At 41.6% G+C, this 27,860-nt stretch overlaps 1 protein-coding gene across 1 annotated transcript in view; it reads right to left on the reverse strand.

The window, feature by feature from the left end:
- Positions 1-26,710, reverse strand: part of pcbp4 (poly(rC) binding protein 4) — a 51,616-nt gene extending 24,906 nt beyond the window's left edge. The window contains exons 1-7 of the mRNA XM_076096332.1: positions 26,564-26,710; positions 25,015-25,038; positions 23,163-23,195; positions 13,854-13,970; positions 8,026-8,157; positions 7,379-7,507; positions 3,112-3,186 (exon numbers count right to left, since the gene is read on the reverse strand). Of these exons, the coding sequence (XP_075952447.1) occupies positions 3,112-3,186; positions 7,379-7,507; positions 8,026-8,157; positions 13,854-13,970; positions 23,163-23,195; positions 25,015-25,038; positions 26,564-26,710 (657 nt within the window). The remainder of the gene's footprint in view (positions 1-3,111; positions 3,187-7,378; positions 7,508-8,025; positions 8,158-13,853; positions 13,971-23,162; positions 23,196-25,014; positions 25,039-26,563) is intronic.
- Between the last annotated feature and the right edge of the window lie 1,150 nt (positions 26,711-27,860).

Genomic DNA, 27,860 nt, shown 5'->3' on the forward strand with positions numbered 1-27,860 from the left:
TTCACAGATCATGAATCTTTAGGACGCTTTCACGCCTGTAGTTTGGTTCATTTGATCCGGATGAAGACTGAGAGGTAACCGATTGTCGAGATAGTTTTAACGTCAACACCAAGATCAACACCGTGCAGAACAGAGTTCAGAGTGGATGGACGGGTCCAACACAGACAGGACCTTCACCCAGGAGAACCATGTTCGTGTCCAGGTCGAATTATAAAAAAAAAAGCTTTTGTCCCATTTCTGTTGATATTTGTAACACAGGTTAGGTTCAGTTAATAATAATAATACTCAACGAGTTTTATGGTGAGCTGCATATATATATATATATCTATATATAGATATATATAGATATATATATATATATATATATATATATAGATATATATAGATATAGATATATAGATATATATCTATATATACACGTATATCTCAATATATATATAAAATAATAAACTTGCCGATAACCACCAGCAGATGATGCAGAATGACATCATCAAAACTGTCCAATCAGTGAGTGAGTGACTTCATCATTGCTGCTCTTGGTTTAACTAATTATTTCATCCCGTTATTGACAATTATTTGTATTATTTTTTATCGAGTGTTGCTGATCCTTTTGAATTATGAGGCAGCACAAAGAAAAAACCCAATAATCCAAAAAGAAAGATAAGAAGTTAATTTAGTTTCCTATTAATCTTATTGGCCGATAAGAAGATGAGAGCAGAAGTGAAGGAGTTTATTGATCCCTGGGGGGGGAATGTAGTTCTCACACACAATAACTGACAAAGGATGCACGAGGAACTACAAACGCTCAGCGGCCATCTTGGGATAAAGAATAGAGACGAAACAAACAGACTTTGTGATGCAGCTTGAAGTTAAAGGTGATCTTCTTTTCTCTCTGACGTTCTGTATATATGTCAGATGAGCAGGAGGATGTTTTTCAAGGTTGAAGCTCCATTTTTACACATTCCCTAATTTTTGTGTGAACTGGCTGCTGCCGAGGTCACACAGCCAGTTCACAGCCACCAAAGCTATTTCAGAGCTCAGGGTGCTTTTAAGAACCGAGAGGGGAAAAGAAAAACGACGATGAAGAAGATGGATGAAACTTTGGTTTTTGTGTTACTTTTAATTGGAGCTAAACCAGGTCAGCAGATCTGGAACGTCAACGTTCACTCCCGATCTAACCGTCTCACTCTACTTAAAGACGTCGGGGGAAGCAGAATATCAATCAATGCACAACCGCATTATTCATTATTATTGAGAGCAAACCAGATTCACTCTGGTTTTGTCCGCTTAGCGTTTCGTCTCACTGTGTCTGCATTTCTTTCAGCATCGTCTCCGCCATTTTTGTTTCTCTTCTTAGATTATAATCCGGCACCTGGTTTGCTTTGTGTTTATAGAGTTTGATGCCCAGAAACGTCCAAAACAAAGCAACATAATAAAATGCAGCAGAGATCAGCGGAGCCTCTGCAGATACAGACAAACAGCAAACAGGGATCAGTGAGCAGTGATAACTGAGAGGGATTATCTTCTGTATGTCGGTCCATCTTGAAAGAGGAATGTCTGAGGTTTGTCCTCCTTTTCCTTGTTGAAGTTCTTATTTTTCGGGAGTTTTCCCTTTTATCCGAATCGAGGGTCTAAGGCAGGGGTCTCAAACTCATGTCCACTCTGGGCCACATCAGCATCACGGTCGCCCTCAAAGGGCTGGTTGTAAATGTAAGACTAACTACTCCTAACATATTGGTAAATAACTGTCTCTGCATTTGATTATTGTTTATTCAAGTGTAGAAATATTGTACATGCAGTTATATAAATGTAAAAATATATATAAGCACATTTCTGTTATTATAACTTAAATCCTTTTAATTTAGGGTTAATAAACCCACATTACTCTATCAAAGATCAAACTATTAAAGAAAATAGCAAAGACAAGTTATTACAATAACTTTGTTCAAAGCTTAAAATGCTTTCAAGGGTGCGTTTGCACAATCACACGTGAAGTATTTCATGTGTTTTAAAGCCACGTTTAGTCTTCAATGTACTCACAATACATTTACATGTCACATGTACAGTAACCAGCCAAAGAGCTGCTTCTGTGACTGTGTGTTTAAGTATCTCATCATTTTGACTTTCTATCTCAGAATTATGACTTTCTATCATAGTTATGACTTTCTATCACATAATTTCGACTACGGTGATATTTTTATTATCAAGTCTAACTTTAAATTTTAAACTTTCTTTTTTGTTTTTGCTGGCGGATTCGTGGGCCACATAAAATGACGTGGCGGGCCGGATTCGGCCCGTGGGCCTTGAGTTTGAGACCCCTGGTCTAAGGTGAGCTGCTGTGAGATTGTGACGCCCTTTGAGGCAGATTAGTGATTTTGTGCTGTATAATTAAAATGTCTTTAAAATGTTTTGTCCAAGAAGAACCAGATGAATCCTCCACTTTGGGAGAAAGATTTATGTTCAGAAGATGGTGGTAATGCTGCGCATTCCTACTGAAGATATTAACGACAGACACACACACACACACACACACACACACACACACACACACACATCTTACTGATGAGTAGTTCTGATTTGTATTGAAAAAACATGAAAAAAGCCTCATTTGTATCCTATTGGACGGGTGGTGACGTGAGCTGTAATTCACAAAACATGACCTATCAAATAGACGTTTAAGTGTGTGTGTGTGTGTGTGTGTGTGTGTGTGTGTGCGTGTTAATAAGAGGCAAAGCAAACAAGTGAGTATTTTCTATAAAATAATAATTGCAAACCAAAGCAAATTCCCCGACGATGAATGAACCATCGACTCGTTCCTCCATCTTCACCTCCGTCCTGCCCTTCATCCATCCATCATGTCTTCTCCCCTCCATCCGTCCCCCACTGCCTCCTCCCAAAACATCCCATCCTCCCATTGTCTCTACCTCCATCCATCCTTCCCTTTATTCGTCCCCCCCCCCCCCCGGTTCCTGCACGAGTCCGTTCACTTCATCCATCATTTATTTGCCGTCTTGTAGCTGATTCAACACGTTGTGATGTTATATTTTGTTCTGAGTGAACCACCAAATCATTTTAGTGGACTCCTCCTCCTCCTCCTCCTCCTCCTCTCACCTGGTTTCCCACCTGCACCATGGTTCCCGGGGTCGGGCTGGGTCGGTAGGGAATCGTCGCTCCCTTCGGCGGAGACTGAAGAGATGGAGAGAGGAAGAGGAAACAGAAAGCAGGTGAGTCCTGGAAGAATCTGTGTTTATCTGCTGCGGTCGCTCAGGTGTAGAGGACTAGAAGTCCTTCCTGTTTGTCAGTCTGACTGACGTTGTGCGAGATGCAGAGACACAGTCTGTCTCTGCAGACTCTGATGTCCTCACGATCTTTTTGTAAATACTTGATTCCACTTTATCATCAGGACATCTGTCTGGCGCCCCCGAGGAGTCCACTGTCTCACAAACAAGAACAAAACATTCAAGCAAACAACAAAACAAAGATGTTGTGGCTGCAGCGCAAACGGAATCGCTTGTGACGGCGAAAAGTTGTGATGAAGGACATCTCGACTTAATTCAAACTCCAGCAGAGCTGTGATGTGTAACGTTTGAGCCACGTGTTCATCGGGTTAAGGGAAGACTCTACAGCTGAATAGGGTAAAACAAAACACTAATAGACATCACCATCAAACTTCACCAGTTCATTATTTACATTAAGACAATTATCTTTTGTATTACAAGTTTTCTGAAATTTCTGAAAATATGCAAATGAGGCATTATCTAATGGTAACTTTTGGTGAATTTATTAGAAATCTAGAAACACAAATAAACAAAATAATGAAATAAATGTTTTCTTTCCTCTCGTCTGAAAGAAGACAAGTTATGAAGAAAAGGCGTCTCACCTTTAAGTGAATGACGTGTACACAAGCACCACATCTTCTACTTGGCGGCTAAGAGGATTATAAAACAGCGACGTGGTTATTTTTAGTTCGTGCAGTAAAAGTAACGAGTCGTGTTGAAGGCCGGCGTAGCATCAGTATTTATTTTGACTGTTTAATGTTTCCGGAGACTCATTATCACGTCTGATTGTGAGTTCTACTCTAACGAACACATTGTGGGAGACAAACAGTTTCGCGTCTGGATGAAAAAGTTTCAGGAGCGGAAAACAAATATTATTTCTCCGTCCACTCGACACGCGACATGATTCTGTTTCCCAATATGTGGCCGAAATGAGTGGTTTTACATTCCTTACGTTGTGGTGGAGGCTGAAGCTCAACTCTGATCTGTTGACTCAATGTCTCAGCTGATGACTGATGACGTTTTAATGGAGACTTTTCGGTGGCTTAATTTAAATATATCGTCTTATCCTGCAACACGTTTTAAACACGTGTGTGTTCAACCGTCTACTGGAATTACATTCGTGCAATTTGTTCTCCCGATTTAACTGTGATGAGAAACTTAATTGCTTCCTGGATTATTTGTTTTGAGAGAATCAACTGCAAGTTTGAACCACTTAGAGTTGGAGGAGGAGGAGGAGGAGGAGGAGGGAAGAGGAGGAGGAGGGAAGAGGAGGAGGAGATCCAGTCTTTCTTTCTCTCCAGGTTTTTGTTTCTGTTTTAAGGTCTTTACACACCGATGGCTTTTTTGCTTTTGTGCAATTCATTTGCCCGTCAACTTATTTTTTGACAGGGTCAGAGCACAACGTCTTAGCTGTACCAGAGTTAGCTATAAGCTAATTTACATCTGCGACAGGAAACTAAGAGAATAACATCTCTGTTCAGAAAATGAACACAGTATGCGTCATGAATACATTCACACAAAACACGAATACTACACGGTCGAAAAAGTGCCGTCATTTTATTGAGGAGAAAAATTGATTTTTCGGATCTTTTCGTACCGCGAATTAAGGCATCAACCAATCACGTTGTGTGGAACGCAAAACATACAACAATAACAGGAGACAACCTCCGGTTCTGCCGAGTGAAGTCAAAGCTTCATGTGTTAAAGCTGCATTCTCTCTACTGACCACCAGGGGGCGACTCCTCTGGGTGTATAGAAGTCTATGAGAAAATGACTCTACTTCTCTCTTGATTTATTACCTCAGTAAACATTGTAAACATGAGTTTATGGTCTCAATCTCTAGTTTCAAGTCTTCTTCAATACAGCATGATGTTCATTTAGTACATTATGGTCCATTTAGAGTCAAACAGACCATAAAGCAGGGGATGCTTTAGGGCGGGGCTACACGGTGATCGTCACTACGTCACTCCTCCAGATTCCATATATGGTAACCTTCGTTCATTGGTTGCTAAATAACCAACATAGCGACAGTCTTAATTTTGCATGTTTGTGGAGTTTATTCGTCTCACTCGAACCTTCTTTCTCTATAAAGGCCTTTAGGCAAGACAATGATCTTCTACTGCCAACAGAGTGCAGCCAACTCTTAAACATAACCATAAAAAGTCACTACGAGCAAATGTGTTCATGGTATATTGGATATCTTTACAGAAAAACAAATTAAAAACATTGTCAATGGACAATTTACTGACTTTGTTCAGTATCAACATGTTGTGACTTACCAGACAAGTCAATGTCATTAAAATGTCTAAAAACCATTACACACATGTTATAAACGTTTAGTTATTTACTTACATTATCACAAATGTTTCAAAGCTGAGGAATCAGTTATTTTAATCAGTCACGGTGTTGTGTCATTTGGTCGCCTGTCAGTGGCTTCATATCCTCTTTGTGCAGCGTCAGCTTTTTGTTTGTCATAAACTGACTTCTTATTCAGTTTGAAGACACATTTTTTGAAGTCATGTTTGAGATATTGATGGTTTTTAACGACATGATGCCACGCTGCTTCACCACGTCACCTTTTATGTTTTTAGATGTATTATAATAAAATATTGTGCAGTTAATTAACAATATTTCATTGTTATGTTGATTAAAGTGACATTACGTCGTCTCTAAATTGTATTTATCGTTGCTTGTGTCACATGTAACCTTGGTTATGGTTAGAATCTGATTAAAGAGGGTTAGTGTTGTGTTTCTATCTTTTTATGACCAACCAGTCATATTTATTTTGTAGAGAGAGTTTTACACAAATATGTTCCCTTCATTCAGCTGCTCTAGGGTCAGTGTGTATCGTATCCCAGCATGCACTGGGTTGGAAGGCAGAGAGACAACAAAAGTAAATCAAAACATTTCTCATTTAAGATCAAACAGAAAAGCAAAACTTCACGTCGAGGGAGTAAACTCTCCGATTGCAGCAGCAGCTGAAAGTGAACGAGTTTAGCCGAGGTCAGCATTTGTAATTATTTTTCGTATTATTTCACTCATTCCAGTTTAAGGCGTCTGGAATACCAACGAGCTCCCGTGGCCTTTAAATCAGCTGTTTCCACTTCTGATCTCCGAGACGTAGCTCATCTTAACCGCCGGCTCCGATTAATAATAATACAATCGTGAATTATAGATTCCAGTGCAAAATAATGGGGTTTCTCTTTGGGGGGTAAAATAATCACCTCTGCAGCTCGCTCAGTCTGTCGTCAGTACATCAGCATCAGGTTACATCAAAGAGAGATAGTCGAGTCTTTGGGGCGTGATCATAACATAAATGCATCGTGGAGGAATGAACGTCTGTAACAGCGATATTATATTAGAACACTTCTTGGATTCAAGCCTGGAGCTTAATGTCAGACCTGCTGGATCACTGTAAGTGTAAAGGAGTCGCTGTACAACCACAACAGAGACCGCGTACATCCAGAGAACTCTACAGACGCCGGGTCAGAACTCGATCTGCTCTACGGAGCTTCATCGTGACTTTCAGCTCATCGAGTGTCCGTTCGGCCCACAGATGAACTGATCTGCTTCTCTCAGCGCCGTCATAGCGTCAAGAAGTTGTAAAAATGCAAATGTGAATATTAATTCGTTAATATCTGTTCAGCAGCAAACAGCAGATAGCAGCTCTGTCTCCTAGAAATTACATTCCCAAAACAAGAACCTGCATTGTGAATTCCGTTTTGAGGGAAAATGTATTTTGTCGTGGATTGCGTTTTGTTTTTGACGTAACGTGCAGCGACGGCAAATGGATCCACGAACACGTCGTGTCATATCCATCATCATCGTATCCATCATGCAACGCGCTGAATGGGATCCGTCAACGGATTTTGGTGCATTATAACCATTAAAAGGATTTTGCAGCATTTATGGAGAGAGTTTCCCCTCAGGAGGTGGAGGAGCCCAAACACAGAGAGCATGGTGGACTCAAACACAAAGACTCCTGATCACTCATCATGCTGTGACTGCTGGATGTGGAGATAAGAAACGGTTTGCTTACACGTTGTTGAATCCGAGCACAGGTCACACACACACACACACACACACACACACACACGTACCTCTAAGATTACAGTGCAGATGAGTTTAACACACTGGATGATGGCTTCCTGGCTCCCTGATATCGTCACCTCTCTCTCTGTGGAGTTGGGGAGGAGGTCACCTGCCACCTGCACCTGGGCACCTGTCGTCTGCACGCACACACACACACACACACACACACACACACACACACACACACACACACACACACACACACACACACACACACACACACACACACACACACACACACACACACAGAAAGAACAGTTATTCTCAACCTACCTAAACATAATATATCTAATGTATGTCGAGCCAAGCTGAGCATAAAACATGCTGTCGGGGGGGAGAGTCTGTGCTCTGACAGGACTTATGAGCTGTCAGAACATTTGTGTTCATAATTCATGAGGTCATGTGTCGGATTGCGTATTAATAGACACCACGAAGTGAGCGGGAAGTTTGGACCGGCCCGTCTCAGAGAATGAGAGCGAAGTCTAAAGTTTACGCTGTTTACTGTTTTAGCAAAGTATCTGTTATGTTATTCATTAATACTTTATTTATGATTCTTGGTCTCCTGGCTGGACGTTCATGACCTGGTACAGTGTCTGAAGTTAGTGACGACTTGTTAAACTGTGTAAAGAAAGCTGTAGAGTATAAATGTACTCACCTCCCTGATCTCCTTGATCTTAGACCCGCCCTTGCCGATGAGAGAGCCGCACTGACTGGCCGGGATGACCAGCCGTAAGGTGACCGGAGGCTTGCTGGTCACGGTGCCGTTGGCTACCAGAGCCGTCAGGTCCTGAGAGACAAACAGACGGATTCAAGAACAGCAGGGATCCCTTCATGTGGTAACATCTGAGGGATGAGACCAGTGACACCTGGAAGTTCATGATCGGTGATAATGTTTGCTTATGTGACACGTCGGATATGCATGAACACAAGACAGTTATGAATCTTTTTATCTTTTCCTGAATAAATCTCTGTCATCATTTTAGCAGTTTGTTTGAAAAGTGTCACACAGCTGTGAAAATCTAACATTTGCTGAGTTGAACATGAGCTACTTTAGTACGGAGGACCAAAGCATGAAATCATTTGAAATATATTTATATATATATATACATATATAAATATATATGTATAAATATATATGTATATATATATATGTATATATATATATATATATATATATATATATATATATATATATATATATATATATATGTATATATATATATATATATATATATATATATATGTATATTATTTACATATACATGTATGCATTACTTAATTGATACAATATGGCTTAAATTGATATTCCTGTTTGAATTATCTTTTTTATTTATTTATTTTTATTTGTATTGTTTCCCCCTATTTATTCATTATTTAAAATAAATATATATATTCATTTTCAAGTGAAGATATTTATTTATTTATCTTTGTTTTATTTTTCTCCAGTGTTTGGGGGAAATAATGTATAAAAAATAAATATGTAGATAAATATAAATACATTTAAAAATAAATTAAAAACTAACACAAATAAATACAAAAATGATGGAATGATAAACAAAACAATGATGAAAATAAATAAATAAATTGAATTAATTAATAATAAATACATAAGGGAATTGACACAAAGGTGAAAGTTAATTAAAACAGAAATATAATATTTGATCAATGCATTACGCCTACATTTATGTCTACTGTTATATTTAGTGCAGTTTATGGTATTTATCGAGTCATTTATTTATTTATTTTGGATTTTGATAGCTTCCATCCTCCATGCTATTAGACTCAGTTTAATTAATGTAAATAAAAGTTATCAATAAAAAACATCTTGGAATCATGTTGCTAGGGAACAGCCTTGCTCAGTTATTAATATCAGCAAATATTGTCAGAAATGGACGTTAACGTGACATGTAGTGAAAGCAGAAGGGCAAAGTGCAGAATGAAATGTTTTAATGTGATTTAACTGCTTCTTCTGCTTCTACACTGTGTGTGTGTGTGTGTGTGTGTGTGAGACACTCATCATCGTCATCATCAATCAGCACCGAGACGGTTAATGTTGCACAACGTTTGTCTTCTTTCTTTCATACTTTCTGACATTAAATATACAGTATATGGTTTTGTAAGTGTGCATAAAGACTGTATAGTGGATTTAAAGGCCAGAAGCTTATGAAGAGGAGAAAGTAGGGATTGTGCATCTTAAAGAAGAAGCGCTCCTCTCTTCTCTCTGTGAGCTCGGCTCTGAAAGGTGAGCATTGACTGAACAGACAGCTTCCACGCTCGTCTTTCGTTCCCTTCATTCCGATGCAGATCACAGACTTTATATTTGCTCCGGTCAAACATCTCCGTCAGCGACTCCCTCCCTGACCTCCACTTTCTCTACGTCTCCCTTTCTTCTCGTTCTCTCTTTAAAAGCATCCGTCGTGCTCTTTGTGATTTCATGAACAGGCCGCATCCACATGTCAGGATAATAAAACGCTCTAAAGACTCCAAATGACACTTCAGAGAGAGTTCACGATCCCAGTATTGCTTCTTTAGAATATTTAATAAACAGAAACAGATTCAAAGAAACCCTGCACGTCGTCTTGGATATTTACATTTAATATTACAGTCAGAACGTCATGTGTAGTGTTAAAAACACGGCAATGAAAGTGTTCAGGACCAAGACATCCATATTATCTATCGTCATCATAACATTTAATGACGATTATAATATTTCATAATATTCTAAACTTTCACAGCAAACGGACAATTTACGATCCCTGTTCTGTCTGATCCTGTTTCAATGGTGTCCAGGATGTTATTGTATATAATCTGGTTCATAAGTGATATATCTGTATGATTCTTATGCAACAGTTCGTATGACGTCTTATGAAAAGTTGCTCCTCGTTAATGCGTTTTCCAACGAATGTTCAGCAACACGTGTCAATATCTGCTCGTCTTTCTAAGAAACACGTCCATCTTCACAGGAAACAGCTTCATTATGAGGAGGAGGAGGAGGAGGAGGAGGAGGAGGAGGAGACGCTGCTGCTGCCGGGAGCTGAGCTCTCCTCCTCCCTCCGGAGCTCCACGGAGCTCCTCCCTCCAGTCTCTCCACAATGGACCGGTCTCTGCTGGAGGATCTGGGTCTGTCCACGGTGGACCGGTCTCTGCTGGAGGATCTGGGTCTGTCCACGGTGGACCGGTCTCTGCTGGAGGGTCTGGGTCTGTCCGCGGTGGACCGGTCTCTAGAGTCTGAGCTGAAGGAGGTTCTGGTGAACCTGCATGAGTTCATCTGGTTTCACCAGAATCCGACCCGGTGGCTCCGATGACGAGCTTCAAGAATAACTCTATAGAAACAGACCATCTTCTCTCTGATGGTCTCTTTACTGATGGAGGTCTGATAGAGGATCAGGACTACACTGAGACTGGTTCATATAGAGGATCAGGACTACACTGAGACTGGTTCATATAGAGGATCAGGACTACACTGAGACTGGTTCATATAGAGGATCAGGACTAAACTGAGACTGGTTCATATAGAGGATCAGGACTACACTGAGACTGGTTCATATAGAGGATCAGGACTACACTGAGACTGGTTCATATAGAGGATCAGGACTACACATCGACGGAGGCTTCTCTGACAGTCATTCTAGGATTTATAGCCGATATATTCATTTAACAATCTTGAATCCAGACTCTGACACGAGGCTCTCTGCGGTGAATCAAAGCGCCGCCTGTAGAAGGTGTTTGAAGTATAACGTCCTGCGGAGAGCGTGTTTTAATCCGTTTTTAGCTGATATCCTGCAGAGTCTTCATCACACGGCGTCACCTCTCTCTAACATCACCCGTCTCCACCCCTCAACTTGACTCCATCTTTAACTTCTGCTCTTTTTTTATTGCATGTCCTCTTCAGCAGCTCTTCTGTCTTTTATTTCCTAACTTCGTCTCCCCTCCGGTTTCTCATTACATACCATCTCCCCCCTTTGCTCTCTCTCTCTCTCTCTCTCTCTCTCTCTCTCTCTCCCCTCTTCAAGACTCTCTGTCTCTCGCTCTCTTTTAATTAACTCAGGTAATAAATAGCGGCCCGGATCACCTGGTCTTAATACGATTGGTTCAATCAATTAGGGCCTCTCGCGTCTCCAAATGTAAATAGCAGCGCCGTCTCGTCTGAGCTGCCCGTCAGATGAACGTGATCCGAATGGATGAACGACCCGGCACGTATTTATATATATATATATATATATATATATATAAATATATATATATATATATATTTATATATATATATATATATATATATATATATATATATATATATATATATATATATATATATATATAAATATATATATATATATATATATATATATATATATATATATATCGTTTTCTTGCGTTCCCGTCACAGTAATTGAGAGCCGGCACAGTTCCACACGTGCAGCCGTTGTCTCGGGATGCTACGTGTTTAGCCGAGCTGTGAAATGTTTTGTGTGGGAGGAAAACAATCTGATGTTCTTGATCCTTGTCTAGACGTCAGGAGGCTGAAGACCGTTTATACGTTTCTGTCTTTTTGTGTGTTGTTTGTCTGCCGATACTCAGTATTGTGTGTGTGTGTGTGTGTGTGTGTGTGTGTGTGTGTGTGTGTGGCTTTGGTTGAATAAAAAGATGGTTATTTAGATGTGTTATATTCTGCTGGCTGCTTTAGTCCCCAGTGTGTTGTCTTTGCTGTAGATAAAGTCATATTTTTCATCTATACTTCAAAATAAACTGCAGTTGGGGAAACGAACGAGATGTGAAATGAACTCTTCGATCTTTCCATCCGTCTCTCATCACATGTTCTTTAATCCTCTCTCTGAAGATTAATCTTAATTTATACCTGACTATATCACTTCATCTATTTCCTCGTTTCAGTGTTTCCTGCTCCGTCTCTTTGCCTTCGTCTGTCATTGACAGTGATTCTCCTCGTGTACTCAGATCAACATTCATCCTGCATTCTACAACTATCAGATTCATTTAATCAGTCTTTGCATTTCCTCTAAATTTCTCTGTTTATCTCGTCTTCTTCTTGATTAAATCTTCGGGTCTTATTTCATCCGACAGCACTTTAAAACACAGATATGTTTCCCTTTCTATCACATCAAATGAAGAAAAGCAGAGTCACATCATCTAAACAGTCTAAACAGCAGCTTTTATAAATGATGCTCTCTCTCTGATTACACTCTTTATTTAATCCCTTTCTTCAAACTTCTTTCTTATAATCTTTCTTCTTCAACCTCATCAACTTTATTTTGCACCTCATCTTCTTCATCTCCGTATCTCTTTCTCTAAACCCTTCTTCTCTTCCATCTCTCCTGTGCCCTTATTCCCTCCATCTGCACTCTCTCCTCGTTTCATTTTGTTTAATCCTTTCAGCAGTCCATCTACCGCTCTCTAGATCTCTGTCCGCTAATATCCACCGCTCCTCACATTTTACTTCCATCTCGTTTACTTTCATTAGAATCACTAAGATTTAAATATCAGCTGTCTGGATTTAATGTGTCGGCACGCGACATGTTCTTAAGCAACCCACATGGACGCTCACTAATTCTCTTAAATCACAGAATTTCATTTTATCTTCAAAGAGGCAACCTCCAGTTCTTAAGAGTGAAGTCAAAGCTTCATGTGTTAAAGCTGCATTCTCTCTAGTGTCCACCAGGGGGCGACTCCTCTGGTTGTATAGAAGTCTATGAGAAAATGACTCTACTTCTCTCTTGATTTATTACCTCAGTAAACATTGTAAACATGAGTTTATGGTCTCTTCTCACTTGATTCAACTTTCACATTATGTGTGAAACTCTTTAGTCGCCTAAATGTGTTGTGCTTAGCTCCGCCCTCTCATGTCAGTTATGGTTAAAAAAAACCAGCAAAGGGTCAGTTGGGTTCTCACTGCAATCTAACGGCACTAGGGTTAAAACGGCTTCAGCGGTCTGAGACCAGCTGGTTCCAGAGTTTAACAAATGCAAACATGTTGGTTTGTGAAAGAGCTCTAAAACTCCCAACCACTAAAAAAGCAAATAGAGATGGACAGACAAGTGCTTCAGTCAAATTCCCTCGGGAAACACCAACCTGTGTGTGTGTGCGTAAGTGTGTATGTGTGTGTGTGTGTGTGTGTATGTGTGTGTGTGTATGTGTGTGTGTGTGTGCTGGTTATAAGTGTATATGTGCGTATGTGTGTGTGTGTGTGTATGTGTGTGTGTGTGTGTGTGCGTATGTGTGCTGGTTATAAGTGTGTGTGTGTGTGAGGTCAGACAACCATATTGGACATATAATAAATGTCTCCCTGGCAGAGAACAGACATGTTGCAGAGGAAGTAAAGGTCAAGCACTTCACTCAGAGCAGCTCTGGAACACCACTGGGAGCTCAGAGGTGTGTGTGTGTGTGTGTGTGTGTGTGTGTGTGTGTGTGTGTGTGTGTGTGTGTGTGCGAACGGGTGTGTGAACGTGTGTGAGCGTGCACGCTCTCTACCTCCTCCAGTTTGAACGTGATCATGGTGAAGGCTCTGAACACGCAGTCCGTCTGCCCCGTGATGGTGATGATCCTCTCCGGACAGGAGCCCTCTGAGATGTTGATCCTCGCACTGCTCTGTGGGTCCGGACAGAGATGGAGGAACAAGGGAGGGGAGGGGAGGGAGGGGGGATTGTGGGAAATTATTCATTTTGGGTGGGGGCAGGAGGGAGAGAAAAGGGGGAGGTAAGGAAAGGGATGAGGGGATAATGTAAGGGAAGGGAAATAAGGAAAAACAATCGGGGAGGAAGGGAGGAAAGTGGGGAGCAGAGTGGAGGTGAGTTACGAAGGAAGGGGGAGGGAGGGAGGGAGGGAGGATGGAGGATAATGGACAGAGGAAGGGGAAAGGGGGAACACAGGAGAGAGAAAACACATTAGTGGGGGGGGGGGGGGGGGGGGGATATGTGGGCCACTAAAGAGGAAGAGGAGGAGAACCAGTTTTTTTCTCCCCACACTGCTCCCCCGCTCCCTAAAGGAGACTCACCTGTGATGAGGGAGGAGAGAGAGGGATTACGAGGAGGCTGGAAGAGGGAGGAGAGAGGAGGAGGCAGGGAGGAGGCAGGCGGATGTGAAAGAGCGATGTAGTAAATCGAGTTTTTTCCATGAGAGGAGGTAGACGAGGGAGGGGGGGAGGGGAGGAAGGAGAGCAGAGGAGGAAATGAAAAGGCAGTGAGAATATATTGGGGGAGATTAGGGAGAGAAAGATTATTTTTGACGAGGAGGACGATGACGGGAGGAAGACGGGAGTCAAGCCCAGGAAATGAGAGGAGAGGTGGGTGGAGGAAGAGGAAGAGGAGGAAGAGGAAGAGGAGGAAGAGCAGGAAAGGAAAGTGAGAAAAAAAAGGAAGGACCAGGAGGAGAGGAGAGGAGACAAGGTGGTGCAAATATTTGAGGAGAAGGTGAAGATATAGAGAAGGTGCAGTAATAACAGTACGAGGACGGACGGGCGGGATGAGTGTCGGGGGAAATTGAAGTGTGAGTTCGAGGAAGTGGAGATAAATAGAGAGCGTGCAGGTTTGAGTCTCCTGCTTCTTTAGAAGGAGAAAACATTTTGTCTGGGCTTCACCATCCTCATAAAAAATAAGAAACACACAATGCTCTGTTCTATTCCGTCTCCGAACTGTAAATATACACTCGTGTTTGTGCCAAGATTAAAATTAAAAAGCTGACATTGCACCCTCCATTTTTGACTTTCACTGTGACCCAAAATAAACGCGTTCAGGAAACGGAAAAATCATTTCTCCTCTGTGAACTGAGATATAATAAAGATGTGATTTACATTTTAAAACTGAAACAAAGGCTTTAGTTTTGTGCAGAGCTCTACACGCTGGTTTCACCTCACTGAGCGACAAAGTTCTCCACAAACCATCAACCAACACGTCGCTTTGACCCCCCAAACGTTCAGCTTAGCATCAAAGCTTCAAGTGTTAAAGCTGCATTCTCTCTAGTGTCCATCAGGGGGCGACTCCTCTGATTGTATAGAAGTCTATGAGAAAATGACTCTACTTCTGTCTCCTCCTTCAACAACCCACCTGGTGCTGCTGGTCTGGGTTCTGTGTGATTGTGTGACAGTGTGAGTGTTATTGTGTGACTGTGACTGTGTGATTGTGTGACTGTGTGATTGTGTGACTGTGTGACTGTGTGACAGTGTTATTGTGTGATTGTGTGACTGTGTGATTGTGTGACTGTGTGATTGTGTGACTGTGTGACTGTTATTGTATGACTGTGTGACTGTGTGATTGTGTGACTGTGTGACTGTTATTGTATGACTGTGTGACTGTGTGATTGTGTGACTGTGTGACTGTGACTGTGTGATTGTGTGACTGTGTGACTGTGTTATTGTATGACTGTGTGACTGTGTGATTGTGTGACTGTGACTGTGTGACTGTGTGACTGTGTGATTGTGTGACTGTGACTGTGTGACTGTGTGATTGTGTGACTGTGTGACTGTGTGATTGTATGACTGTGTGACTGTGTGATTGTGTGACTGTGTGACTGTGACTGTGTGATTGTGTGACTGTGTGATTGTGTGACTGTGTGATTGTGTGACTGTGTGACTGTTATTGTATGACTGTGTGACTGTGTGATTGTGTGACTGTGTGACTGTTATTGTATGACTGTGTGACTGTGTGATTGTGTGACTGTGTGACTGTGACTGTGTGATTGTGTGACTGTGTGACTGTGTTATTGTATGACTGTGTGACTGTGTGATTGTGTGACTGTGACTGTGACTGTGTGATTGTGTGACTGTGACTGTGTGACTGTGTGATTGTGTGACTGTGTGACTGTGTGATTGTATGACTGTGTGACTGTGTGATTGTGTGACTGTGTGACTGTGACTGTGTGATTGTGTGACTGTGTGACTGTGTTATTGTATGACTGTGTGATTGTGTGACTGTGTGACTGTGTGATTGTATGACTGTGTGACTGTGTGACTGTGACTGTGTGACTGTGTGATTGTGTGACTGTGACTGTGTGACTGTGTTATTGTATGACTGTGTGATTGTGTGACTGTGTGACTGTGTGATTGTGTGACTGTGTGATTGTGTGCATGCTTTTGTTTTTTGTTTGTTAGCGAGACTCACTCCCCTGTGGTCCCTGATATCATCCTCTGTAGAATGCAGTCTCCTCTCATTGTTATGTAAATAGAAGAAATGTGCTGTCTCTGTATGAAAGAGTGTGTGTTTGTGTGTATGTGTGTGTGTGTGTGTGTGTGTGTGTGTGCTGCACCTTTTGTACAGTGATTGGTAATAAAGCAGTGATGGAATAACTCTCTCCATTTATTATCTCAATAAAAATATATTAGCTGCCGTCTCTACTCAATCTGTTTACTGCTATCCATCTATCTATTCATCCATCGATCTATCTATTCATATATATATATATATATATATATATATATATATATTCATCCATCTATCTATCTATTCATATATATATATATCTATTCATCCATCTATCTATTCATCCATCTATCTATTCATCCATCCATCTATCTATCCATCCATCTATCTATTCATCTATCTATCCATCCATCTATCTATTCATCCATCCATCTATCTATTCATCCATCTATCTATCTATTCATCCATCCATCTATCTATTCATCTATCTATCCATCCATCTATCTATTCATCCATCCATCTATCTATCCATCCATCTATCTATCTATTCATCCATCCATCTATCTATTCATCCATCTATCTATCTATTCATCCATCCATCTATCTATTCATCCATCTATCTATCTATTCATCCATCCATCTATTCATCCATCTATCTATTCATTCATCTATCTATCCATCCATCTATCTATTCATTCATCCATCTATCCATCCATCTATCTATCTATTCATCCATCCATCTATTCATCCATCCATCTATCTATCTATTCATCCATCCATCTATTCATCCATCCATCTATCTATCCATCCATCTATCTATCTATTCATTCATCCATCTATCTATTCATCCATCTATCTATTCATCCATCTATCTATCTATTCATCCATCCATCTATCTATTCATCCATCCATCTATCTATTCATCCATCTATCTATCTATTCATCCATCCATCTATCTATTTATCCATCTATCTATCTATTCATCCATCCATCTATTCATCCATCCATCTATCTATCCATCCATCTATCTATCTATTCATCCATCCATCTATCCATCCATCTATCTATCTATTCATCCATCCATCTATCTATTCATCCATCTATCTATCTATTCATCCATCCATCTATTCATCCATCTATCTATCTATTCATCCATCTATCTATCTATTCATCCATCCATCTATTCATCCATCTATCTATCTATTCATCCATCTATCTATCTATCCATCCATCCATCTATCTATTCATCCATCCATCTATCTATTCATCCATCTATCTATCTATTCATCCATCCATCTATTCATCCATCTATCTATCTATTCATCCATCCATCTATCTATTCATTCATCCATCTATCCATCCATCTATCTATTCATTCATCCATCTATCCATCCATCCATCTATCTAACTACTAGTCTGTCCTTCCTTCCCCCACATGCCGTTCATTATTCTTTTTTTCATACCCCGTCATTATCCATCCATCCACTCTCGTCACCACTCACTCACTCACTCACTCACTCACTCACTCGTTGCCTTTTATCCTTTCATCTAATCAGTCTCATTATCATTAATTGATCGATCCCCCCCTTTAACTGCTCATTCATCTCACTGTTTGGCAATCACACCATCTATTATTGCCCGGACCCCTCTGTGCTTCTTCTTGTGCTCCTTACTTAACCCCTGTAGTATTAATTACCCTCTCATACCCTCCTCTCTGTTCACCCTCCTCCTTTCCTTCACCTCACTTGTTTCCCGGCTTCCTTCGCTTCCTGTCTCTATAGATCCGCGTTATTATTAGACGCTCAGAACAAGTACCGTTGTAGTATAGAGAGCGAGGATGTCTGTGTCATGGGGGTGGGAGTTAAAAAAGGTGAGAGGTCAAATAAATGTCTCAGTCTCGTATGACGTATGTATGACGCGACCATTTGTAAGTCGTTAAGCACACAATAACACCTCCGCTCTTTCTTTTTCTCACTTCACATCATGTATAGTCTGTACTGACTGCAATGTAACGGCATCAGCGTCAACATGCTACGCTCAGAGGAAGTGATGTCGTATAGAAAGTGAGGGAGACTAGTTACTGAGGAAGGGTCAAACAAACACTCAACCAGGAGACCTGTGTTCGTGTCCCAACAGGTTGTCGAGTTATTGTGAAGTTACGTTAGTGATGTTTTTTTTCCTGTTACGTTGTTTACGTTTATCTAAGTTGACGAACTTATGTTAAGGCGGTAACGACGCGGCAAAGAGAATACACGGGAAAAGCTTAAAATGCGTCATCATCCCACCCAGAATGCCCTTAATATGCTTTCTGTACGCCTCCTCATGAGATCAGAATGAACAAACATGTTTTTTTAAAGAAATATCACAATTTTAAGCTTAGTTTTGGTTTATTTTTCTGACGGAACGTTCGTCACACATGATGTGTTCAAGAGCCGCCGTAAAGATGAAAATCTGACCATAATGACGGCTTTTTGCAGCTTCTGGCCGAGATAAACGGCGACTATTTAAAGACAAAAAGGTTCAGAGGGTTCATTGATTCACTCTCTCCCATATGTGAGAAACTGGTTCCTTTGCTGTTCCTGTTTCTCCCTCTCTCTTTTTTCCTCCTCTCCACCCCCCCCCCCCCCCCACCCCCTCTCCTCATCCTCCCACCCTAATGAGTGAGATGTGCAGCAGAACGTCGTCTTGGTGTTGCAGCGTGGGCCTCTTGTCTCCATTACTCTTCATTTGGAGAGGAGGACGGATGGACAGCCATGTCAACTGGGTTACTCTGCTCTGCTCTGCTTTATTAGGGAGTCATGCTGCCAGTGTGTGTGTGTGTGTGTGTGTGTGTGAGAGTGTGTGTGTGTGTGTTTGCATGCATGTCCAGGTACGTCTGTGTTTCTGTTATGAAGAGCTACAGCCTGACATCAGTGCTTTTATTGACTCGATGAAAAGGGACTTCTTGCATGCTGTGTGATAGTGTGTCACTGTGGTGATTCTGTCTCCAAAAAAAAAAAAACTGTCATTGTGCTAAAAAAAGATGCAGCCTTGAAACACTGGATTTCGGCAGTTCATTAGGGGAAGTGAACGCCGGTGTGTGTGTGTGTGTGTGTGTGTGTTTGATCAGTCAGTTTGCATACACAATGAGGCGATGGAGTGAGGTTTGCACGGGGAATAAAGAAGAGTAATGAGAGGAAGACGAAGCTTGTAATCCAGTCCGACTGTATATCCAGAGTTGTGGTTTGTCCTTGAGAGGCAAATATCCATTTAAATACTCAGGCTTCCTGCTCTGAGAGCTGTGCCGTCAGACAGAAAGACAATCTGTTTTCTTTCTTCTTCCCGTCTCTCTTCAGAGGCGATACCTCGGTTCGGTTCGGATTGTTTTTTTTCCAACAAGGTTGATGAGGTTTTTAGTTTCGTTTGCAGTGTTAGTCTTGGATTTTGTGTTCCAACTGTTGTCATGCAGTTTCACTTTCAGTTTCAGTTTAATATTGAAGGGGTGGACGGTTCATTTCGGTCAACGTATCCTCGTACAACGGTTCGTATGATATCTCACGAAAAGTTGCTCTTCATTTTTTGTAAACTTGCATTCTCTCTAGTGTCCACCAGGGGGCGACTCCTCTGGTTGTATAGAAGTCTATGAGAAAATGACTCTACTTCCCTCCTGATTTATTACCTCAGTAAACATTGTAAACATGAGTTTATGGTCTCAATCTCTAGTTTCAAGTCTTCTTCAATACAGCATGATGTTCATTTAGTACATTATGGTCCATTTAGAGTCACACAGACCATAAAGCAGGGGATGCTTTAGGGCGGGGCTACACAGTGATTGACAGGTCTCTACCAGAGATGTATATGACATCTCTACGTCACTCCTCCTCAGTCCAGATATGGTCACTTCCTGTTCACTGGTTGCAAAAAATAACTTAAAATTCTTTAAACTCCCTTGAAACACGGACTGAAACACAACTCTCTGTCTCCCCCGCTAATTCTCTCTCCTGAGTGTTGATTAACGCGCAGTCATCCTCAAACTATTTCTCTAAAGACACGTTTCTAAAACTATCTATCCCTCCAGAATGTTTTTTTGTGGATTATTATTAAACATTCCCAAACAAACAGGGAAATAAACTGAGTAGATTTAGGCTCATTAAAACAGTGGAGTGTTGTTTTCTTGTTGAAACACACCGGAAGCAGCTCTGTGACCTATTTTGAGCTTCGTTAAAGGAAACTGGAATCTAATTTGACTCCGCTGCTGCTGCGCCGACACAGAGGCTTTTATTTTGCAGGGACTCAGGAGAGCTTCTGCAACACAACAATAAGGATTTGGTGACATAACACCTCATCCATGTTTACCCAGCGTAATATGAAGGGGCCATTTTACAATAAATGTGCACGCACACACACACACACACACACACACACACACACACACACACACACACACACACACACACACACACACACACATTCACTCCCTGACTTTCTCTCTTGATCTGCATGTTTGGAGAAGGACGATCTCGGCCTCACAGTGACTTTCCTCCGGGGAACCCCCGCATCTCTGCTCTCTCTAAACCTATAGCAAACTCTCTCTCATCGCCACGTCAGGTGTCGCATATATTAACGAGCCACCGATGTGCCTGTGTTCCACGTTCAACAGGGACGAAACGCATCTGAAACATCTGAAGTCATGGATCCACGGTGTTTAAATATTCATGCGGCTGCGGAGAGCGACCCGAATATCACATGCAGTGTTTTGCCAGAAAGAGGAATTACTCGAGCAAACAACGTGAAACCAGTGTTCATTTGGATCGAATTTATCAAAATGTATTATTGGTTGTAGTCAATTACAGGTCCTTTGATTGGCGGTTTGATCCCCAGCTCCTCCTGTCCTCCTGTCAATCACACACGGCAGAGCAACAAGCGTCAGACGGTTTTAAAATAACGTGGTGCACGTATGAGCACATCAAGCGAGTGCTTTTGATCAAATATTCCTTCTGCACAACAACAGAAGTGTTGGACACGGTTCACACAGCTCTCCGTCAAAACCGCGAATCACTTCAAACTCCCTGAGGACCGTCGGCTCGTCTGTTCTCTCTCCTCTGAGGAAAACTCACCGACAGGATTCCTAAACGGTCACAACCGGGAGCTCTGAGATTAAAGTAGTGAACGTGATTGGACGTGTTCATCAACGCCTCTAATAACATTGTGCTCTTTGTGATCCTTCATGTTGCACAACTTTTATGAAATTGCCAAATCACCAAAGTTGCGTTTGACACGTTCCCGACGCACTCGGCAGAACGAGAGTCTGACTTGGATCCAGCAGCTCTGCTGGGGTCATCAAAATAAAGTAGTTCAATTATCATCGGATAAAGGTCCAACATGTTAAACATTATCGGCTTAGAGATTATCACAGACGTTCTGTATCAGACAAGTCTCACAGCAGTTTGTGAAATGCAATCTATTGGTTTGTGTGTACGAGGACATTTCGGCACGAAAACAAGGCCAATAGAAGGACAGTTAGGATGGATGTTTGTGGTGGACTCATGAATTGAACGCATCCATGTGACGATGTGCCGATCAGAGATGGTGACACAGTATTAACTATCGCGAAAGACCACTTACGGTGGACGGGAGACCACGTGCTCGGTTTTATCTTTGACCGAATGAACACCGATTGGAACAATAACAAAAGGAGGAAATTCCCGTCAGTTTCTTCGCTCCTGGATCACGAGTAAATCTGTCATTTAAAAGCTCTTTTTCTCTTCTGCTTCAGATGCTCATTTTGTTGCTTTCAACGTCCTTCTGGCTCTCTCTCTCTCTCTCTCTCTCTCTCTCTCTCTCTCTGTGTCTCTGTGTCTCTCTCTCTCTCTCTGTCTCTCTCTCTCTCTCTCTCTCTCTCTCTCTCTCTCTCTCTCTCTCTCTCTCTCTCTCTCTCTCTCTCTCTCTCTCTCTCTCTCTCTCTCTGTTTGCATCTCTGACGGAGAGGACAGATATTCCATCGGGATCACAGCTCCAAGTGGTGCTACCATTTTAACAGGCTGCTGACAGCGAAGACAGCACAAAGACGTAAACGTTTTCCCTCATATGAACACAGCATACTCTGCAGCAAATTGTTGTCACTTAAAGGAGGATAGCACTGGTCCAGGATAACTTCGGGTCTAACCCTCTTCACCTTCTGGCTCTCTATCTCAGTCTCTCACTTTGTCTCTCTCTCTCTCTCTCTCTTTATTCTCATCTCTGTTCCCTTGAAAAGATGGAGGACAGATATTCCATAGGGAAGCTCCACGTCTTCCATTTTCACGGCTGTCTTCACCGACAGCAACGACAGCCAAAGATGTAAACGTCAACGTGGCCGACATCCCGGCAGGCGGCCAAAACCACAGAACACACCTTCTGATGTTCTAAAAATAGGCCGATATGACGGGAATCTGCACGCAGAGGGACACGTCTCCACCCTCTGACGTGTTTTTTAAGATTCTGATGAAAGCGCTCTTATATAGCATGACACTCTGGATACGGACGACTATTGTGTGCAAAGATTAAACGCTGCACACGCTTCCTGTACGGATTGGCACAGCAGGTAACTAGCATTGCATTGGGAGGGGGGGGGTTGTTTATGGATTAATAGGAGACAGAAGGAGACGGAGATGAGAGAATGTCTTACCTCTTCTCGTATTCTCTTCACCGTTTCCCCTTTCTGTGGACAGACAAGAAACACAAGGATCAGTAAAACAGTATAACGCTGTTAGAAGAAAGCTCCATGAGGCAGCTACTAAAGGTAGAATTTAGTTCCAGGAAAGTCTTTGGAAACCAGGAAACATAAATGTCAGCATTTACTGTATATAAAAGCACGGTTTAGTTACAGGTCGGTTATCTCCATCACGTTCTCACTCCCAACTCGTCAGACAGCAGCTTGTTCTGCGGCCACGCTTCAAATTATGAAGCTCTACGTAACCTTCTGGCGGCCATTTTGGGCCCTGATTACACGGAGGCTAGAAACACGCCGGCCGGGAAAACCATTGTTAAAATTTGGAGTCGCGCCGCTCATCAATGTCACACTTGCCCCAGGCAGCCAATCAAATACAGAAGGAGGCGGGCTTTACTACTTTACACTCAGACTTCCTGCTACGGTCCTAGCTAAGGATCCTGTTTAACACGACACGGCGTGTTGGCTGACCATTTTGCAGTATCTTAATTTGCGTAATCATGACTCAACCTCAACTTTATGTAAATGAATCCAAGGCAGCAGGCTCGCCAAACTCAGACTGTCAAACGGTCAAACCAGGCGGCGCTGAACAACAACGAATCGATATTTAGCTGTAGAATGAGAAAGTTGGTCACCAGGCCACCATGTTGGAAAACATTTGAGCCAGAAACATGGTGACCGCCGACTTCCCCGGACTGGTGAGTTGCCTGTTTTGTGCATCCACTGGAGCTGGCAATAAATGATGATTCAACCGGATTGTGCAGCTAGTTTTAGCCTCTTCAAGCACAGCACCTCTGCATGCAAGACACTAATCCTGTCGATTATCGGACGGTTATCGACGGACGGCTATCGGTCAGTAAGAATCAAAAAAGAAATCTAAATCAGCATCCCTACATGTGACACACGAGTCAACTAAACAAGAAGAAATGTTCTTTAAAAGACATTTTATAAATAGAGCAATGTAAAAGTGTGTCTAATATTATCTCAGTGTGACACCTGTCCCTATCACACGAGCCAGAGAGGACGGCTTTAGAGAGCATCAGTTCTGCTCAGTTTAAGACGAGAAGAAAACCCCGGAGAGCAGCTCACGCTGACGCGACCCAACTACGACTGAGACGCAGCGGTGTAATTTTCATGCCATCTTAATGTCAAGAGACTGCGAGCTAATAGACCACACAGCGTAAGAGATGAGGAGGGATCTGAATATATGCTGAGGGACATCAGCCTCAATCGTGGGTTAGCGAATGTGCCGAGAGGGCAGCGGTCATTATCACACTTCACTTGGCTGTGATGTATTTGGAGGAAAAATAATTAAATCCTACAGAGGTTTTATTTAACACGTCCACAGTGAAATTGACTCGCATCCCCAGAGAGCCCTTTTTTCAGTAAGTAGAGATTACAATGACATGGCCCGACTGGAGATTCTACAAACTATTAATTCATATTTCACAGCAAGTTCATTTAACGTTGCAGCGGGATTACGATTGAACGTTATCTTGAGTGGTGTGCCGGTTCTAGAACGGCATCGGCTGAAGATGGGGAGGATTTTTCTCATCTCTACGTGCAATTACTGCACGGGTTCTCTAATGCGGCTCAAAAAAACCATGCTGGACGACTATTACAAATTGCTTACTATTGCTTTAATTTGTTCCAACGTAAAATATATGATATTCTACGGAGAGATCTCTTCTGCTGGAACGGTCATTTTATTTGCTATTAGATATTCAGACTTTTGTCTTTTTGAGTTCAGTGAAGCAAAATATCTGAGATAGGAAAGAGAATATTTGGGCGGTGCTGCAGTACAACTCACCTTGCCGATGATGCTTCCTACTTCCTGTGGAGAAAATACAAAGAGATGATGTTTCATCCTCAGCGGACAGATAGAAAAATACAATGAGTCAATTCGTTCAATAAGGAAAGTCTTTATGGCGTTTAAAAAAAACAAAAAAAAACTTTTATACTGTAAACGTTTTATTACTTCCTCCTTGATAAATATGCCGACAGTTTCTGTTTTGTATCCAGTAAGTCAGTTATTTTTTCTGTTGTATTTTGTCACTTTCTTTCTCACAGTATACTCCGGTACTCAGGGGTGTGTTATGCACCGGCACTTGATTTTACAGGACAAACATGTCGAGAAAAGAATTAAATGTTCAGATGAAGGCTGTGGTGTGTGTAATCAAATAATTATTTAACGACAGTTAGTTCTTTAAGCTTTTTAGGCATTATTGAGGATTATGGTAATAGTAATTATGTGAAATTACAGTTTTAAAATCAAAACTCAATATCTAGGATGTTTGATTGACTGTAGAAATTGAGAATGTAGGTTAAAAATGATTGTTGATACAAACGCCAACCTGTGAATAAGTGGAGAATGTTTTTTTACACTTCAATCACTGATACTGTATATATGCTTATAATATAAATAGGTATGGCACTCAAGTCACTGACTGTCTCCTCAGTTATAGACGATATCTAGAGGACAATCTGGTGTTGCTTTTAAGGATAATTGGCATTATTTAGCTTTTTTTCTTTCTGCCAACAAACCACACGACATAAGACCAACACCAACAATGTGTTACGTCGTGTTCACACCAAACGTGAAGCTCCATATTGGTACAAACAATAACGCCTACATGACGTTATTTTGAGTGTTGATGGAGCTGCTACAGTGTTAGCTTAGCACCGATCGATTCAAACTCCTTTCAGAAAACAAGCATTTTAAAAGTTATTTGCATGAAGTCTTGCCTGACAAAGCATGAATTCAGACTTTTTACAAATCACTGTGTAGTTATTTCAGCTTCTTTCTTTATCTCTTCACTGCAATTAAATCACAGCAAAGTTGTTTATCTTGTGTTCATACAGCTGTAGTAAACCGCCTCCGGATGATGTTATGAACTCAGAAAAGACGGTGTTTAGTTTCTGGGACTTCCACAACATGTACAAAGCAGCACTAGAGGTTATTTCTTCTATGATTGAGTCTAGCGCGAGTGATGTAAATAAACACAAACGATCCCGCGATCAAACTCCTGCGTACGCGCTTGGTTTGCACACAGCATTAGTCCGCCTCTCAACACCTTCTGACGCTCCTCCGTCTGCATCTCTCAGCCCATTGGTTCCTACTGAACACAGTGCGGCTGTAGTTTTTCATCAAAGATGTTGGGGACTATTTTTAGCGTCGGATTAATAATACATTTGTTGCAGTAGTAAGAATTTGTTGAGAATAAACTCGTGTTTGTGTTGATGTGGATGAAGGAACAGTGGTGAGGCTCATTCAGTGTTTTGAATGGAGATCTATGGCTCAGAGGAAGGAACGATATCGGTTGGTTTTATCTGCTTATGGCTCATAAGAAAAATCTCACCTTTCCGTGCATGAGGAGGCGCAGCGTGAGCGTGACTCCCATGGCTCCGTCTCCAAACTCCTGCTCGCAGCTCATGGTAGAGGTGGTGGTGGTGGTGGTGGTGTGGTGGGTGGAGGTGTCGGTGGACTCTGCCGCTGGGAGACGCATGAAGGTCCGAGGCCCCGGAGGCGTATGGACCTGTCCAGAACACCACAGAGAACCCTTTGGAGAACCCGGCAAAAAGAAGGCCGTGGAGAGCCCTGGAGCTGTGAGAGGGGCGAGGGGGTGGCCGGTGGCTTTTATCTTTGTTCCCGTTTCTTTTAACTCTGTGGAAAAAGAGGAGGAAGATGAGAGAATAGTGATAATCTAACTCATGCAGATCAGCCTTATTATCAGTTTATACGATAACCGTCATTGATGTACATTTAAGGGCTTTTACATCCAACACAAACACTGACACACACACATTTAATCTTGGAATAGTCTGCAGCGAGTGTTGGTTAATATGACTCAGCAGATACAGATTCTACAAGAATAATGGGACAAAACACAGCAGGGCAGATGAGCTGGGAGCCGTGTGGAAGCGACAAAAGATGCAGCAGCACTGATGGAAAGAAGAATCGTCAACGTCTCCACAGATAAACAACGTCAACCACTTATCTCCCCAATTTAACTCTTTAACGTGTGGACATATGTCCCGCAGCATGTTTAAGGTCTATTCGCTTTATAAGAGCCTGACTACAGAGACTTTGCATTGGATGCTGCCAAAAAGCGGGTGACCTACACTCAATGCTGCACCTGAACGCATCTTGTCGAGACGCAGACGAGGGGCTAAAGTTGCTGCTGTTGCTCTGCTAATGTGCTGCTAATGGTTATGTTTCAGTGTAGACGTAATGTGCTAATATGAGCAGCTGCTTTATAAATAACAGCAGCATGCTAACATTCTAATGTTTAGCAGCTATAATCTTTAATTTGGCCACAAACTGGGCTTTAACATTTGATGAATGGGCTATGCTTAAACAAATATATATTATTTGTCTTATATTTGGGGTCAAGTTAGACTTCAGAGAGGTCAAACTCTCTTATGAGCAAGCTGTTATAAAACACTGAAGTAAGAAAAGTACAAATAAACGTATTCAGGGTTTGTGTGACGTAAGTCCTGTTAATCAATCACAGATACAGAGAAGACCAAAACTTCTTAACATGTTGTCATTTCGTAAACATGTTAAGAAGTAATTAGTTCTCATGAAATTATGAAATTTCAGTAATACTTTAAAATAACCATCATTAATTAATTAATAGTTAAATCAACTTAAAC

The sequence above is a fragment of the Anarhichas minor genome, unplaced genomic scaffold (genome assembly GCF_050575085.1).
Source record: "Anarhichas minor isolate MPS153535 unplaced genomic scaffold, ASM5057508v1 ptg000021l, whole genome shotgun sequence".
Taxonomy (NCBI): domain Eukaryota; kingdom Metazoa; phylum Chordata; class Actinopteri; order Perciformes; family Anarhichadidae; genus Anarhichas; species Anarhichas minor.